General features: G+C 40.8%; 1 protein-coding gene across 2 annotated transcripts in view; it reads left to right on the top strand.

Annotated features, from left to right (window-relative positions):
- The window catches only part of pard3ba (par-3 family cell polarity regulator beta a), a 168,693-nt gene that overhangs the window by 43,284 nt on the left and 106,910 nt on the right, over positions 1 to 18,499 (top strand). The window contains exons 5-8 of one of the 2 annotated variants that reach the window (XM_086048410.1): positions 5,668 to 5,774; positions 10,405 to 10,469; positions 13,637 to 13,723; positions 13,962 to 14,087. In XM_086048410.1, the coding sequence (XP_085904536.1) occupies positions 5,668 to 5,774; positions 10,405 to 10,469; positions 13,637 to 13,723; positions 13,962 to 14,087 (385 nt within the window). Of the gene's footprint in view, positions 1 to 5,667; positions 5,775 to 9,935; positions 10,242 to 10,404; positions 10,470 to 13,636; positions 13,724 to 13,961; positions 14,088 to 18,499 lie in introns of those variants that run through there. The other variant, XM_086048415.1, reaches the window with a different exon arrangement.

Genomic DNA, 18,499 nt, shown 5'->3' with positions numbered 1-18,499 from the left:
AATGCAGTTACAACAAGGTCTGGGAACTCATTGTCCATGGGTGAAGCCAGTGAAAGACAAGTTAGATAAAGCTTTCTGTGAACTTGGTGGCTGCTTTTGCTGTTACGGAGAAAAGTGAAAGACTTGAGTTGTGGTTGACATAACCTCAAGTGTTTCATCAGTGCTTTCCTTGCTTCTGGAAGTGCATATTGCTGCTCAGGTGTACACGTTTGTTTACAACTGAATTGATTGTAGTTACAGTATTGTTATCTCCTTTTGATATACTTCTTGTTTTATTTTCGTTTTATGCTGTGGCTGTTTAATTTGAAAATAATTTGAATTGCAGTAGTTGTAGTAGCCTGTCTGGATTGTCTTGGATTGTCTTTTTTACTGTAGTAAATTGTTAATGCACTTCATGCTCTACATGTTGACTTGAGATTTGACAAGGTACTATTGTGTGAGTGCGACTATTGTTAAAGTGCATCTAACTCAAGATATGATGAGACTGACTAATTGCAGCCTTTATTGTGAACTCCTATTGATATTAATGTCTCAGAGATTTACCTTTTTACTAGCAGTCTGTGTTGTATTGTGTTTAAAAAAGAAGAAAAAAAAACAGTTCAGAAAGCTGTAGTAAAAAACGCCAAGTATCTCAAAAATGTACCAAGCTTATATCACGAAAAGCTTCTTTGTACTCCCGAGTAGGCGCAGGCGACAACTGCCGCATCACGTGACCGACGCATTGTGCTGCGCGGCATGTGACGTCAGAAATTGTTGCTGCACGTAGAATGTCACACGGGTTCTTTCTCGTGATCGGTCCGTTATGTCACATGCTTTGTTGACATACAGTTTTCCCCGGCTCGATTCTTTAAGTGGCAAATCAACCCAAACATGTGGAATATGAGTCAAGCAACAAAATCCACCCCTTTTTAGCCATCTCTGTTTGCGGCCGTTTTGTCACTTCTGTCGATTGAAAATGACATCAGCTGCTCAGGTATCAACCAATCACGGCTCAGCTTCAGTCAGTCGTGACTGGTCGTTGCCTGAGCCCTGAGCAACTGTGATGTCATTTTCAGTCGACAGAAGTGACAAAATGGTCGCCCCCAGAGATGGCTAAAAACGAGTGGATTAACTCTTATTCCAAAAACGCAATATTTATCAAAATGCTTTGTTTCAACTAGTGGGCTTGCATAGAACATACACTTGAAAAAGAAAACCTTTAAGGGTCATTGATTTGTCACCACAGAGGAGAGGATCCACACCACACAAGCTTGTTTCTGCTGCGAAGCAAACAAGTTGTCTCGGCGTGTGTTATGTCACCTATGTGTGTGTAAGGAAGCCTACACACGCACGTACCACCTTCGCCACCACCTTCCTGGTCGATTTTGCAATACAATTAAATGCATCATCTAGTCATCTAGGTCCCTTCGTTCTAGCAGGCACAATATCCATTGTTGTCGCTGTCACTTAGTACGTTGCTCGGTAGTAAAAATGCCGACCGGAATTGGCCAGAAAAGGCAGAGAAAATTCCACCCTGTGGTGTCCTAGCTAATATCAGCCGTAGCGACAACCTCCGACTTGGAGTGAAACTTCATTTTCAAAACAACGCGTTTGGGTTGCACACGAGTATGAAGACAAACTGTGCGGGGCATTGCCGCAGTGACGTGCGCGCTGACGTTTCCTGCGGGGTAGTGTAAGAATGGAACTCGTTGTTAAATTGAGGACCTCCTTGGCCCGGTCACGGATTTTGAGTCAGCAAAAAAAAGTAAAAATAAAATAGAACTTTGTCTTCATTTATTTTATAAAACGCTTTTACCCATAACAAAAAAAATCAACTCCTAATGTCTATATGGCCATTTAAGATTTAAAAAAGCAACTTAATGCCGTGTAAGAAGGGATACACTCTTATTTTATACGCGATACAGTGTATAAAATAACAAGGTATCCTGCCAGACATTTTGAGCTGAATGTTTTCTAAAAAAATATTTAATGGGCAAAAGTGTTTTATAAGATAAAAGTTTTATTTACATCTTTTTTACCCCATAATGAAAAAAACTTCAAAGTGCAATTTAAAGTGAAATCTACCCAAACATATGTTTTTCAAGAATATGTTCCCAGCAGGCCCACTAGTTGAAACACAGCATTCTGATCTGATTCTGATTGCGTTTGTGGAATATGAATTAAGCAAAAAAAATCCACCCTTTTTTTAGCCATCTCAGGGGGCAGTCATTTTGTCACTTCTGTCGACTGAAAATGACATCACAACTGCTCAGATAACGACCAATCACGGCTCAGCTTCAAGAACAGGTCAGCCATTATTAGACGTTACCTGAGCCCTGAGCAGTTGTGATGTCATTTTGGATGAATCTTATTCCACAAACGCAATATTTATCAGAATGCCTTGTTTCGACTAGTGGGCTTGCATACAACCAGAGCTGGGCATCGGCCCTCCGTCCCCGGTTTCCCGTCCTGCACATTCAGTCGACCCACGTGGTCCCAGTCGGTCGGAGTCAGCCAACCGGCGTCAAGAACGAATTTAACTGATACCGCGTCACATGCAGGTGCCGCACTCCTGATAGCGGTCGAGTAAGTAAACAATAAAAAATGAAAGAGTGTGGTGTACCTTGCCATCCCACAGAGGCAATGACGTGTCCCATATTCTTTTTATTTCACCGATGACAACGCATGTGTGTGTCAGTTGTTTTTGTTTGATATTTTTTCTTTTACACCATTTGGTTGTCGCCGGTGATCAATTGAATATGCAGGACGGAAACTGGGGACGGAGGGCCGATGCCCAGCTCTGCGTACAAAATATACTCGAAAAAAATGTTTGTGTTGACTTAATCTTTAAGGCACATTCCCTTCCTTTAAACATGTAGAATGCATTACAAAGTAATGTATGTCCACAATATTGAAAAATAAGTAAAAAAAAAAAAAAAAACGTAAGCCTAGGAACAGCTGTTGGAACTGGCTACCACTAACGACTTACCATACAATGAAGGCGTTTTGTTAGTGTTTTGTTAGCTTCCTGAATTAGCGACTGAGCATGATTTCGGGATGGCATTGTGTTGATGTTGGTACAACTAAGTAATGTGGATTAAAACTCCAATAAACGCGATCTTAAACGTTGAAAACGGAAGTCAAGGTAGCTGATACAGTACCACACGGGCTAACGTCAAAGTAAAAGTCTACTAAGGCCAAATTGCATTGGCATCAATGACTCAATGTATTATTTTGTAAGATATATTTTGAAGTTAGCCTTTGCAGAGACTGTGTGTGTTAGTTGAATATGTTTGCAGCGTCCTTGACATGTCTGTCTAAATGATGGTGTCCTGACAAGAGACAGAATAAAAAAAAGTCCTGTATTGTTAATTTGAGGACCCGTTTCACCCCTCCCATACATGCGATGTACGTGATCCATGAGGGTTTTCAACTTCCTCTGATGCTATTACAGTGAATGCGGACTAATCATGTTGCCTTAAATGTGAACGTGCACAGTTTTTTAAATTTTTTCTTTTTTTTTTTATTCTCACCAACCATTCCGAGGATCGTGCCCGGCCCGAACCGTGGTCCTTGATTGCACTGGCGCTATCCTTTTCATTTTTTTTATTTTTAAATAGTTGGTTGAATGTCAGAGAAGTCACTAAATACACCGACAATATCGTTAAGTTGGGCAACTCTGGGGACAAGTCGTTGAGGAGGATGGGTTGGAAATAAATGAGCACCAAACAAAAAGCTAGCACATCAAATTAGTTGTGTGCACCCCTGATTATAGTACTCGTTTCACCAGTCACTGTAGGGGAGACACACTGTGTGGCAGGTGAGACTACCATCTGCAATCTGAACTGTGGAAAATAATTTTTAGTAATTAATATGAATTGCTCGACAAACCCGAACACATCACTGGTCGAGTGATACACGTGGAAGCTGTTTGAAAGGGTATTTGTGACCATTCTTAACAGCTACACACACATGCACGCACATCCACACACATACATCAGCTTTTTCATTCCAACTTGTTTTCCTCCTTGACACTCTATTCTTCCCACGTTGGATCAGGACCCTGTCACTGCCCCCTAAAGAGAGATTGATTACAGGAAAGGAGAGGATTTTGCTCGTATTCCCCCCTTTTCTCAGTTTTCTCCTTCTGTGTCACAATCTCTCAGTGCACTACTCTCATTTATCCTGCACCCGCTCTAATCTTTCTTTTTTCTCTGTTGGCTTCAGTGTGACCACACCCCGACAGAGCATTTTATATCACACCAGCTCCCTTTAGGCTGGATAATAAAGGCCCAAGGCAACACAAAGCTCCAAATTAGATTCTTTTGAATTGTTTCCTGATGGATTCAAACCTGCCCGTGCCAGCTCACTCTGCTGCTTCGGGCAGTGGGAAACATTGATATACGTGTGTGTGAGTGAAGGTCTGTTTTTGTGGGCGCTGTGAAAGCTTTGAAATTATTGTTAGAAGGATGGGGAGGTGGTTTTTCGACACTCCAGGTTCGTGACACAGCCATAAATAACTGCACACCTCATGTTATTGCATCCATTTTTATTAAAACTGCAAGTTATAAGTCTGGATTTCAACAGCCTGGTTTTGTCCGAGCAGTGCAATTCTGTTTAGCTCCCCATGGGACTGTTTGGAACCATAAACTGTAATCTGGCATCTATTTTCACTGCTGTGTGTGTTGGTGGGATGGCAATAGCTGTTGTTCGCTGTGTAATGTGACACGGTGTGTAACACATGTATGTGTTCAGGAAAAAAAATAGGCTGTAACTTGACAGCCGGGGCAAAGTGGTTAACATCATTGACTGCCACCCTGGAGACCCGGTTCAAGACCATCCACCCACAACATTCCCCAGACAAACAGTGGTGGTGTCCATGAGCAACACAAAATTCCTGGGTGCTTAAAGGGGGGAAATCAACCCAAACACATTTTTTTCAAGGATATGTTCCCAGCAGGCCCACTAGTTGAAACATGGAATTCTGATTCATATTGCTTTTGTGGAATATGATTTAAGCAGCAAAATCCACCTTTTTTAGCCATATTAGGCGGTGGTCATTTTGTCACTTCTGTCGACTGAAAATGTAATCACTGCTCAGGGCTCAGGTACCGACCAATCACGGCTCAGCTTCAGAAAACATGTCAGCCGTGATTGGTCGTTACCAGTTGTGATGTCATTTTCAGTCGACAGAAGTGACAAAATGGCCGCCCCCGGAGATGGCTGAAAATGGATGGATTAAGCCTTATTCCAGAAACGCAATATTTATCAGAATGCCTCGTTTCAACTAGTGGGCTTGCATAGAACATATTCTTTAAAAAATATGTTTGGGTTGACTTCCCACTTTAAGTAGCCCCATGCTCCAGTGTATGCCACTGTGTGTTTGCCATGTCCACCATTGTGATAGGTCAAATGCAGAGGACAATTTTTGTCTACATGTCCGTGACAAATAATGATAATTCTTCATCTTTTCTTCTAACAGAGTGGACATGCAGCCTTCTATGCACTTTCTTCTTTGCGTGAGGGCTACTTGTTTATTAATTAAAAGTAGGTTTGTTTGTGAAAATGAGCTTTTTGTGTTCTCCAGGTTCTCTTTGCTTTTCTAATTGGAAGTGACAATATCATTTTGAGCTGTACTGCTTGCTGGAAAAAGGTTACTATGAAATTAAACCTCCCTCTTTTTCTCAGACACACCCCTTTTGGTGAGGAGCAGCAGTGACTCAGTCTTGGCTCCTCCCATTGAGATGACCACTGCATCGCCACATGATGACCAACCCAATGAAGCCTCCAAAATGGTGAGCGTTGTGTCACTATGGAATACGTTTGCTCCTTTACATTTCACTGAATTCATTTGTTCCTGAAAAGGAGATGAGAACATTTTTAGTATTCGATTAAAATGTCGTGGGAAAAGAAAAGAAACAAGTAACTGAGGCATGAAGATGTCCCATTTGCCATTATGCTGTTTGAGGCATGCCGTCTTCGAGGACAAAGACGAAGAAGCATTCAACCCAAGCCTAGCACTGTGCTTCGGGCTGCACTTTGAAATAAAGTGCACTCCATCTTTTTCAAAGAAGCCGCCATTTATCAGCACAGTGTTGACTGTTTGTGTGTGTGTGTGTGTGTGTGGGTGTGTGTGTGGGTGTGCGTGTGCGTGTGTGTGTGTGTGTGTGTGAGAGTGAAAAGGGAAAACACGGTATCAACATAACACACTCAGCAATGACTGAGCATTACGGGAAGTAACTGCAATGAACACTGGCTCAAATATACCTGCATTGCATCATTTCCGATGACAAAGAACATTTTATGCCATTTTCCCACTCCAAGGTGTCTTACTACCATGTCTACAATTACCACCCTCAAAAAAACCCAAAGGGTAAGGAATAAATGCATATTTTATAAACCATTTTTTCTGGTAGCTCTTTTAAGTGGGCGGAGCCACAAGTGAGCCAGCCCTGATGCCATCCCACATACTGCTGGGTCAATGATTACATATGTCATCAATTGGATGACTAAGGGCTGAGCTAAAGGTGGCAACACTTGGATCTCTAATGGAAACAAGCAACTGTGAACGACAAAGTAGACGCGAGCTGCTGCAAGACAGATTGTATTCTATTTTCCTTCATGGAGTTAGCCCCAGGTTGCTGAATTACACTTTATCAATTATTGTGCGGACTGCGTACTTACTACTAAATGTGTAGCAAACTCATTGATGTCTGGGCAGGCACTTCAGACCCCCAACAATTTGTATAATATGATAATTTGTAAGTCCAAAAGGTTATGGGTTGCATAAAAAAAAAAAAAAAAATTCCATAATGTCCCCTCTAATGCTTGACTTCAGCTAACGAAAATAGTCGGGTTCGGTTCATTGCTTGTGCACATGTGCAGGGGAGAGGCCTTCTCAACTCTTGACCATATATAATTCTTTACTTAATGGACTTTTGTAGTCAGTACTAGGGTTTAACAATTAATTGCTTTTGAAAACGTATGATTTTGTAATAGCGAAGGCTGCGGTTTAGTCATTACTTTATTGACAACGGAGGGAAGACGGGCATTTGCAGAATGCGAAGCTAATGCTGTTGAGCTCGCTTTCATCCGTTCTAGCTTTCTAACATGCGTGATCCTTTTCACCTCACATGGTTAAAGTTTTCCATCTGTGGGGAAAAAAAAATCTTCACCGTGTACGTGTTGTGTATTTTGTGATGTTTTGGCCGCCATCGTATGTCGTGTGAGGAAGTGTCTGTCATTGCTGTCGGATGTGTGCCACCGTTGTAAGAGTTGACTTTGATTTACCTGTCTTTGAAGTTTGAGCACACACACGGACAGACGATGGTGTGTGCCTCCTTGAGCCACAACAAATAAGAATGCACCAGTGCAAAGTTATCAAGCGGTCAAATATTAAAAGGATGAATTGGGGCCATATGTTTCGAACCATAAGACAAGACGAAAAGATGTTTGATGATGAGATGCTGCAGAGTGGTAACGCCTTCTGGCGCTTGATATGACATCATAAGTAGGCATTATCCTACTTTTTTTTACCGGTTGGCGTGTGTGATGTTAGTAAGTGGAGATCGGATAAGCTTTAAATTTATACGTTGTATGTTTTATTAATTCTCCGTCAAGAACAGGGCTATTGAACTGGCGGTCTGGGAGTGACTTCAGGCACGCCAAGCATGTTGGTCCGGCCCGCGGATGATTGCCAAAAAGAATAAACACAGACGCTCGCCACATTTACACATCCTTATGTTACACATCGCCTGGGAAGGTAGGAGGTATTGTTGCGTTGTGCATTGCTATGCCTGCCTACTGACAGAAGAAAAAAGAATAAGGAAGCGGCTTCAGAGATCTTCTTCCTGCACGTGAAATTGAGGAATTACAGAGTGGGAGAGGCCGTGCATTTTCACGGTGAATATTTCCCCCCACAGCAGGAGGAGTAAAGGAAGAAGCCTGAGTGAGCCACGGCGGAGCCTTGCTGGGGCATCGATAACCGGGAATCGTGATGATAATCACGGTTCTCCCAGAATTGTTCAGATTTTAGAATGTCGGTGCTAAGTTTCGATTAGTTAGCCGCGCGAAAGAAGCACGAACGAAGCACGAACGGATAAAAAATGGGTGCGCGCGGCGTACAGCCTCTCCTGCCGCCGAAGTTGCAGTGCGAGTGCACAGCAGCTTGACCACACTATCTGCACCTCTCGGTCAGCACCTCCGCTCGCTGCGCACTGGCAATTGTGACTCTGGACGTACGCCGGGTCCTTTCTTATGGATCTCCACAGCTGCGGCAGCCACTGTGATCCTGCGGTGGCAGCAGTCGCCCTTTGCGGGGTCGGTGTTTGTGCCTGGCCGGCGGGCTGCCTCGGCTTAAAATTGTTGGCAAAGGTCTTTGCGACCATTTGCATCCTTGAACGAGCCCTGTTGAAAAAAAATAACATTCACTGTGTGCGCACATTTGCAAACTTTATGACATAGGTGACATATGCCCTTTCGACATGCTCACCATAGAGGGCGGCACACGCTTCTGTTGGTATGTGTAATATGTGTGACTTAAGTGCAACTTATGCATTGTTTTTTTTTTTTTTACAAACAACAAACAACAGGATGCGCCTTATATACCTAATCAATTTCTGTCAGACTTCCTTCCCTCCAATAGCTTTGTCAGATTTCCATCATCTTGAGGTACGGTGTTAGTGCTGCTGGGAGTTACACCTACATATCGTCGCTGTCATGTGAGAAACACTTACCTCCATTTTTTTTCACTTGCTTATTTTTACATGAATGGTGTTTCCGCGTTACAGACATCGCATTAATGTGAAAAATAAAAAAGTTCCCAAAATTGGAGATACATGCTTTTCGCAGGACAGCGACGATATGTTACACTATGTGTGGTGTTAATGTTCCCTGTGATGTAAATGTTGTAAAAGTTGTGATGAATGTGACGATAGGTGTCAACGAAGAATTGGCAGTATGCATTTGCACACCACAAACACTTTCTTCCATACCCAACATGCACCGTACGACAACTGTACACAAAAGACACACTGCATTACTCATGCTGCTGGCACACACCGACACGCCCACACACCCCCCCGGCCCCCCCCCACACACACACCTCATTTGGCAAGTCTGCATGTGGCTGTGAAACACACACACATACAGTATATGCACGCAATAATTATGACAATATTATCACATAACTAACATGCTCGCATGCGTGATAGTGATTTTTTTAATGTTTTGAAAGTAGGAATATTACGACTCAGAAATACTATGTTGATTTTATGACCAAGCAGAATTGCTCCTTATCAGCGGATTACCGTCACACTGGGCACTGTGGCTTGATCCTTTGTGTTTGTGTGTGTCATGTAGTGTACAGTATGCATTTTACATTATATATGGACTTTTCATTTAATATCCCATGGATATCAATTTGTGTACATTTCAAGTCTTAGCAGGTGCAAGTACAAAGTACATGAATGAGACCACAGCGTGTGCAAGTGATCACCTGCGCTGTTTTGCAGAAGCATGTGTTGTTAGGTGCTTGACAGCAGCCCATCTTGCGATGAGGTCACGGAAAGATGCTCAGCAACAATAGTGCCTCTGGCTCATCCCCCTGCAACCCCCACAGCCTTAATATACACTCCATTGTGAGATAATCTCTCACTGCCCGCATAAGTAGGTCACAAATTTTTTCAGGCGACATATGCATACGTGTATACATAAGTGTTTTCTCTCTCTATTTTTTTGAATCAACATTTCCAAGCTAGTAATACGTTTTGGGATAATAGTCATACAGCTTTGATTTACTGTGACAGAGGGTCGTTTGGGGAGTTGGTTGTGTGTTCTTCATTAGGGGATGGGCGGGGTGGTCAGGTTGGTAATGCTGGGTGTGTGTGCGGAGTTAGGGAGCTGGTGGGCGGGAACTTTTTTAGCCATTAGTGCTGGTGACAAAATGAAAGTGACGAGGCAGAAGGACCTAATTGTGTCCTTCTTGTCCTTTAAAAGATTCGGGGGCATTTTCCAGAGTGTGTCTACGGTTCTTGCAACAGTGGATGCTGCAGTTACCCTCAATTTATTTGCACGTCTCACTCCTCGTCCCGTCGCTCAAGGCTTGTTGACTTTGTAGACTCAAGAACTAGATCCTTGCTTGACACGGGACTGTGATGCAGCGTGGGGGTGGGACCACTAGAAAGACATAAACACAAAGGTAGTGAGGGAAGGAAAGCATCGCCTGGCGGAACTCAGCGTCCGGCGGTCCACAATTTGCGAAGGTGATTGATGACAGTTCTCGTTAACTGCACTAATTGAGAGCAGTTCGCTTTGTAGTAATTGCTTGCTGTGAGAAGTTAGTAGTATTCTTATTTTGCTGTGTTTATATGTCTCATTGTGTTTTCTTTGGCAGTACTGAATGAATTTGTCCTTTCATCATTACAGGAAATCAACCATGCGCTGAAGAGACGTCCAAAAAGTCCCACCAAGATGAACCAGATTACATTTAGGTAAGCTTGTGTGCAGGTCATGTGCGTTTATATGATGCCCCTCTAGAAGCTATCAGAAATATTTGACCCATATAGCAAAAACAGATTAATGACTGGACAAAAACAGGATCTGTTTTTTTAACTGACATTGCTGACCTTCATCAGTGTTTTTCCACTTTATTTCAATGCTCAGATACAGTAGACCACAAACTTTGATTTGGTGTGCCGAGGTTCTTCATGGTGAAAAAGCTGTTATATCGTTTGTATAATTAACATGTTTACTGGGCCCTTGCAGTCCCATGGCATGATGGGATGTTAGCGATATCTGTCACGTAATAACCAAGTCAACAAGTGACTACCACCGTTGGGTGGGCACTGGTTGGTGTTGTCATCATTTTACAGCACAGTGATATCTTGACAGCATCGTGACGGAGTGGAGGCCCACCTCGCACAGGTAGTTTGCCATGGTAACAGATGGATGGCAGTAGAAGAAGCCTCGTTTCAGCGAGCTCCAACTGCAAATTTGTTTGTCTCTTGGTCCCCGTTGATGTAGAGAAGTCAACCACGAGTGGGAGCGCCATCTGTCTCACTCCTTGTTGCTCTTTCCATTCATCCTTGAGCACCCCCCTTTCTCCTTTTGGTTGGATGACTTTGTTTGTGTGGGAAGTGGGAGGCTCAAATGGCTGAGATATTCTGCATATTAGCATGTTGCACTAACAAGCTGTGGCTTAATTTGATGAGCTGTATTCCACTATAAAATACAGTATATATGAATGTAAATAACTGAAGTATGTGCATGTGGGCTGCTACATGTAGTATTGTGAGACTATACATCATTCATAACCAAGTGCATGAGCGCATACTTTATCGATCTGCTTCTTTTTCACCACTATATGTGTATCTTTTAGTTAGAACATGATGTACCTCAATTGAAATGTTGTTACATAAAAACTGCTGTTCATTTTCAAAATTAATACAGTACTTATCTCTAGTATACACCATGTGGCAAGTATCCAAGTAGGTAAAACACGGTTTTACCCTACAGTTCAATTAAGGGTAGAAATAAACTACATCACTGTTGGTGAGTAAAAATTCACATATAGCTCCTTATTAAAAGACATTGAAGAGCAAAACTGCGAATCACAGATGGATAGGCTTTTCCGAATCACAGAAACTGTCCCAAAAAGCTTTGCTGGGATGGACGCACACGTTAACATTGCCACAATGCACTTACGTCACCTACGTAGGCCATTGAGGCAAGTTGGGTGCTACTTAACGCCAAAACCAGCAACCAGACCTCAACCAGGAAAAAAATTAAAGTTAAAAAAAAAAGAAACAGTGCAGTGCCATACATCTATAGATAGATAGATAGATGGATAGATAGATACCGTATTTTACGTTTTTTTCATAGTTTGGCCGGGGGTGCGACTTATACACTGGAGCGACTTATGTGTGAAATTATTAACACATTATATTGTATCTCTTTCCTTTTCAACGTCAGCAAACAATATACCAAACAACCACAGGAGGGCGTTCAAAGGCGGCATATAAACCTGCAATACATAATGACTTTACAACGGGCAGAATAACATGTATAGTGTATATCATTTCACATCTTAATGTAACCCACATAAAGAAACATAAAGATGAATCTTAAAAGCTATTAAACTGCATGAATAATTTAAACAGTTAAAATCTAACATTTTGATAAATAAGTAATTAAAATAGTATGATAAAGACAATTTGACTGTCTATCAATATACATCTATACAAAATAGTGTACTGTTGCTTTAAGACACTGGCTGAGGTCTTGCATCAGCCACACGTATGGAGCTGAGAGCGGGGATGAGAACAAAGCGATAATTACGACCGAATACATAAATACTTTTGTAGACTTGGAAACATTCTGCACGGTCGGGGATAAATAAAATACTTGTTTAATCGATCTACAACCCTTTTGGTGAGTTTAAAGTTATCTTACCGTTACTTTCTTGTATGTTATATGTGTGAATGTTAACTAAATGTTACCATTGTAGCTCGGTGGAAATGATGTGTACTAAGAGCACAATTAATTTCCTCCAAAAATGCAACTCATACTCCAGTGTGACTTATAAAAGTTTTTTTTCTTCTTTATTATGCATTTTATGGCTGGTGCGACTTGTACTCATGAGCGACTTATAGTCCGGAAAATACGGTAGACGGGTGGCTGGATGGCATATGTTGGCAACATTGGTGGAGCATTTTACATGTCCCACCGATCACACGCCAGCCGGTTCTTGGGTGTTGACAAGCTGATCGATACCTCCTCCAGGTGTCCATCTGTGATGAAGTGGTCCACACAGCCTAACGTGCATAAATAATAAATGGTTTTCAGTGCATGGGAGGGAAGCTGGGAGCACTATTTAATTCAAATGTAACTGTGCTCTCCAATGTTTCTGTTTCTGTTAATTTGTTGTATGCCAAATGATTTGCGTGTTTCTCAGGACACGGGATTTGCAATAAGAATGTAAATTTTGTGTTTATTTGTTTACCGTACACAGAGGAGTCTGACTTGTTTCAAGGCTTGTGTGCCAAGCCCCCAAATGTATGACTTATTTGCTGCATTGTGTGCAAAAGCAAATGATAGAGTGTTCATTACTCCACTCTTACTTGCCTGCACAACCGTGCTGCACAACTTTTGAAAGATTTGGAAAAGATTTATCCTGCATCAGACACACAGGCACAAAGTCTCTGTATGATCAAAAGCAGACTTCTTTTTCTATATCTTGAGTAGTATCATCATTGTTTTTAAGCTCTCTCAAGTCACAGTTCACATCTACCACACGCTTATTAGAGGGGCTCATTCTTGTTTTCTCTTGGCCTTCCACATCCGTTTATCTCTCCTCTATTGTCCAGCAGCTCGGGGTGTTTAAGAAGTAGCTAGATAAGGAGTGAAGCAGCAACCTGCTTCTCAGTCTTCCTCTCTCTCACTCTCTGACACACACGCACACAGATGACTGAGTGCAGCTACCTGTAAGCTACAGTAATTTGTTTTATCAGTGTTTCCTCGGCAAAAATGCAAAGACATTGTGCAGCAGTCCCATTTAAAAACATAGGAAGGTGTGCGAGTGTGTCTGTTTACACACATGTATTTTCTATTTAATATGCAAACACTGTACGGTATTTGTAACTGTGCATTTTATTGGCAGTGCCCTCACAAGAACGGTCAACTTACTGGGGGATCGCGGGCCCCTGGGCATCCAAGTCATGCCTTATTGCTCCTCTCTCAGCGGAAGGTGAGGACATGACTTGCACGCACGCACACACACACACACACGTATACATCACATACACACACACGGCAATACAGTCGTACATTGTTCCTGCACTTGTAATCCATCAGACAACATTACAGATAGGCAGATGGCAACGTTTGCTGGCAATGCATGAGAGAATCAAGTGCTGCCCTGACATCATATGCTGTATGTGTTCACCCTTCCATGAGTTGACATTTCTCCTCTCTGTGTTGCGCAGGATGTTGGGCCTCCACATTAAAAACATTGAGGACACCAGTCGCACCAAGAGAGAGAATATTTTTCAAGAGGACGAGTGTATCGTAAAAATTAATGGGATAAGCCTCCAGGATAAGTCCTTTGCGGAGTGAGTATATTGGGAAGGGATTAAGGTGTCTGTAAAATGTAGAAACACACAAAACTCAACAAAAAACATGTACTTTAAAATTTGGATGTGGCCACAATTCAAAGCCTAATGACACTGTGTGTATATAGACAGATATGTAGGTGGTATACACATATATACAAGCATAGAGGTAAACAATAATGATGAAACTCAGAGGCGCAACGCTGTGCCACACAGAGGAAATCGACTGCTTTAGTCTTGTAGTGAGTGACATGAATGTAATATGTTTTATTAACAGTAGCAAGTAACAAGAGGAAATAACGTCCATTTGCGTCACGACTCACAACGTCCGTGCGTCGCCATTTCAATCGGTTTATTCAAATGTGCGTGTACCTCTGTCCACTCATATGTATGTAAACGGGGTTTTCCAAATGTTTCAGAAATCAAAATTTTGACGTTAAAATGAATATTGACTGCATGTAAACGTAGTCAATGATGTGGATTTTCCTGATGGCAGGAGTGTCTCAATGTCATTTCTCAGTTCCTTAGTCTATTGTTTAACTTACTGAATTGTTTGTACTAGGAGTGCACCGATCACAATTTTCTGGCCGATCACGGATCCACGATCTTTGAAAATCTTGACCTACCGATCCCGATTTTTTTTTTTTTTCATAAACAACTGCAGACACCATCAATGGTCCAATCTTGTTTTTGTGTCAAATATGAACAATTAATGGGCATGAACATGAACAATACCTGTGAAACAATACAAATGGGTTGTTTCAACTGCACAAAGTAGTTCTCTCAAATAAAAAGGAAAAGCCTACTAGTAATCTCACAGCAGAAGAGGACAGTGGCTGACTTTTTCATACTTCTTCGGAAGGAGATGAGGTTGGGGGAGAAGATCAGTTTTATTTTAAGAGATCAGCTGATCATAGATCCCCCAAAATTAAGGAAATTGGCCTCGATCCCAATCCCTGCCAAACAGTGCACCCCTAGTTTGTACTGTTAATGATTTTTTTCAAATAGCTCCATGTTGATGTGTTCCCTTTTTTGGTTAGAAATGAAGTCCTCAAACACGAAGCATTCAGATTGGGATTCAGAGTTGCTCCGCTCAAGCGCACACCATCATGCTGATGACATTATGTATTGTTTTTGTTACGGCAACAGCAGTAATTTTACTTTTGTTACTTGGTACTGTTTCCACTTGTTTATATTCTACAGGAAGGTTGGCCGTTTTTGTTTTCTGCTGTGTTTGTATCTATTTTGGGCTCTATTCTGCCAAACTAAACACTGCATGTCAGTGTTTAGTTTGGCAGATAGCTAACAATTGTACAAATGAGAGGCAATGTTCTTGCTTCAGGCTGTTTGTCAGAAAATGTTCATTCAGAATAGTGTGCTTTCAACACAGCATCACTGCCATTATCATTAGCCTGATCTAAGATGCTAGCTTAATTCTATCATACGATAAGAAATGCCATAGATCAGCTAACGTAACTCAACACTGCTGTTGCAGTCATTTTAACCATCAAACAACTGTTATTGTAGCATTAGCAAGGCAGTAGCACATAGAGCATCCAACAATACTCACAAGCAGATATTGTCTGATGAAGTTTAGCGTTAGCTTTAATATTTTAGTTTCTTTGGGCTGTCTTGGTGGACTTCTTTTTGACACCATCAGTCTGCCTGTATCACACTACTTCTACCCTAAGGCTAAAACGTGCACACCAGAGGGGGCACCACAGAATGTGTAATAAGCATAGCCTATATATGGAAAAAGTTCAGATTTTATTTTTGGGTGTGACTTACACAGTAGGACCTTCTTTTACAAATGATTTGGTTTTCGAAAATAAATAAATACATTTAAGAAAACATTGCTTTGCTTGAGACACTATTTTCAGTTTACTAAAAGTCTTGTCATGGCTGCAGAAAGCTCACTTGTTCTTTTTCTCATGCCACATACACATTGGCCCCATATATCACTCTTTGCATGTCTCTGGTTCCAAGGAGAGCAAAAACTACAAGAGAGTATTATTAGGAACACTAAAGGTATTACTGTTGAAAAAAAGAAGGAAATAATTGCTAAACATGAAAATTGTGTTTGTGATCTCATTGCTCAGTTTGGTTTGGCATAATCTATGATTTGTACTATAAATAATTTTCAATTTTGTGATCGATATTTGCTTGTCTGTCGTATTGGAGGTCCAGATTGTGATGATAAACTAGACTTGAAACCGAAAAACTAGTTGACTGACTCAAGCTTGTGTTCGTGCATTCGTTTTTTTCTGTCTAAAGACAAAACATGATGACAAAGTGCCACAAAAATGATGATGCCGACACAATTCAAACATTTCTTACCACCTGTGTGCTAAGACAAGTGGAAATAAAATCAAGACTGTTTCACTAAATGATCATCAAAGAACCCAAACATTTCTGATCTGATGTGCCTGTATGTTTAATATAATACCACAGCCACAATCAACGCATATCCAACATCAATCAGACTTATATTTTATGAAACTATGTTACTTAACAGTACAGAACTAAAATGTTGCCATTTAAAATTGAGATGACCTGCATTCTCTAATGTTGCTAAGTTTACCTTGAACGAAGTGTTCAGAACAAACACGGATGCTTGAACTGGGTATCTGGCCAGAGTGAGATCAGCGCTGCTAATTCGTGAAAGCCACAATCGCCATCTTTTCTGTGACAAATGTTCAGTTTTCTCGCAGTGACTCAAAATAGGCGCAATTGAAAACAGACTTTGTCCCTCGCACTTGTACTGTTGCAACAAACACCTCACATAAATTCACAGTTTTTAGATGTCCATCCAAATTATCTCCTCAAATACTCACTAAGCACCGGAACATAGCAATGCGTCAACCTCCAACATGGCAGCCGCAGCCGTGTCCAGAAGTGCATGACGTCATGGGGAAACTTTCTACTTCAGGAATGATAGTACTTTGTAAATTTGTATAGTGTTATAATTCTTCCATGCATTGAATTTGCAAGTCTTAGGAGAGTTGCTGCGTGAATTTCTTTGGAAGATGTCGAATACCCTCCCAGAGCTGCTGTTTCGATATGATCTGTTTACCCTATTATTTATATTGAGATGTTCTTGGAGCTGTTTCGATATATGCTATTTGATAATCAATATATTTATGAAGAATTCTAATTAGATATTTTTATTGCAACATGTCCTGGTGTTAAGCGCAGTGTCGTGCAAGTCATATTTCCAAAATGGAATATATTACATATCACTAATTACTTGCATATGAAAGTAACACGTAACTTTACAATATTACTGTATTTGTAGAGTAATGAGTTACTCAAGTTTCAGTTACTTTAAAGTAACCTTTTCATTATTATCAGAGATTATTTATTTAACAATGATTTTGACACTTTAAAAGGAAAATGCAAAATTTGCTACCATACTGTAGGTGGTAAAGTTAACTTGTAATGAGGATATTTAACTATATATTGTGGGCTGTAATTTTAAATGTTTCGACTCTATGGTGGGAGCTCACTACCTTCGATCAATATTTGTCAATAAGATTTATTTATTTATTAACATAGATATTGGAACTGATATTTTGTCCAGTAAACAAATAATCCCAGACTGTAAACTAAACTGTAAATTAAATGACCAACCTACTCAAATTAATTTACACACAACCAATAGTGATGTATGACGTATAATTGATAATTGGTGTAACAAAACACGTAGACAGATAGATTTGATAGATAGATACATAGGCTTGTTCCACCTTGTATTTTGAGTAGATGTTTTGCATCTTATTTTATGAAACCATGACCGTGATTGGTTTCAAACAAGAACAGCCAAGAACAGCCATGAGAAACACTTATCATCATGTGAACAGAAATGAAACACTTGGAAGAGAGTTGAAATGGGCAATCTGTTCACCTTAGCTACAATACGATTCTAGTGAGTCAAGAAGTACTGATTGTGGTAAATGGTCTGTAACTGTAATAATATTAAAACATTTTTACTGGAACATGCTATATTACTTTGATACTGCCTAAATGTAATATATTACTGTACCGCGTTACTTTTGTAACGCATTACCGATAACACTGATTTTGCAATGTACGGTAATTTGTAAGATATGAGACCTAAAGCTAAAGGCCTGCTTTACTTCACTATTGTCCCTTTCCACGGTCCTGCAAAAGTAAAAAATAAATAAATAAATCGTTTTAATGGGAAAATGGAACTGGCCATTGGAAAACGACTCTGGGATTAAGTCTCAAGGATTTCATTAAGAACTGAAACCAGAAAAGCCATTTCTGTCGCCTGATACTTTACCTGTCAGTCAGCTTGCCAAGAAAAAAAAAAAAAATCCTCATTTTCCGTCTGCTGTATCTCGTAAATAGTGTGCGTCTTAATACGCTTCTGTCTGGAGCACACACACCCA

The sequence above is a fragment of the Filicampus tigris genome, chromosome 1 (assembly GCF_054856515.1).
Source record: "Filicampus tigris isolate MCC_2025a chromosome 1, RoL_Ftig_1.0, whole genome shotgun sequence".
Classification (NCBI taxonomy): Eukaryota; Metazoa; Chordata; class Actinopteri; order Syngnathiformes; family Syngnathidae; genus Filicampus; species Filicampus tigris.
Note: the sequence above shows the minus strand (reverse complement) of the source record. Positions and strands in the feature narration are given on the sequence as shown.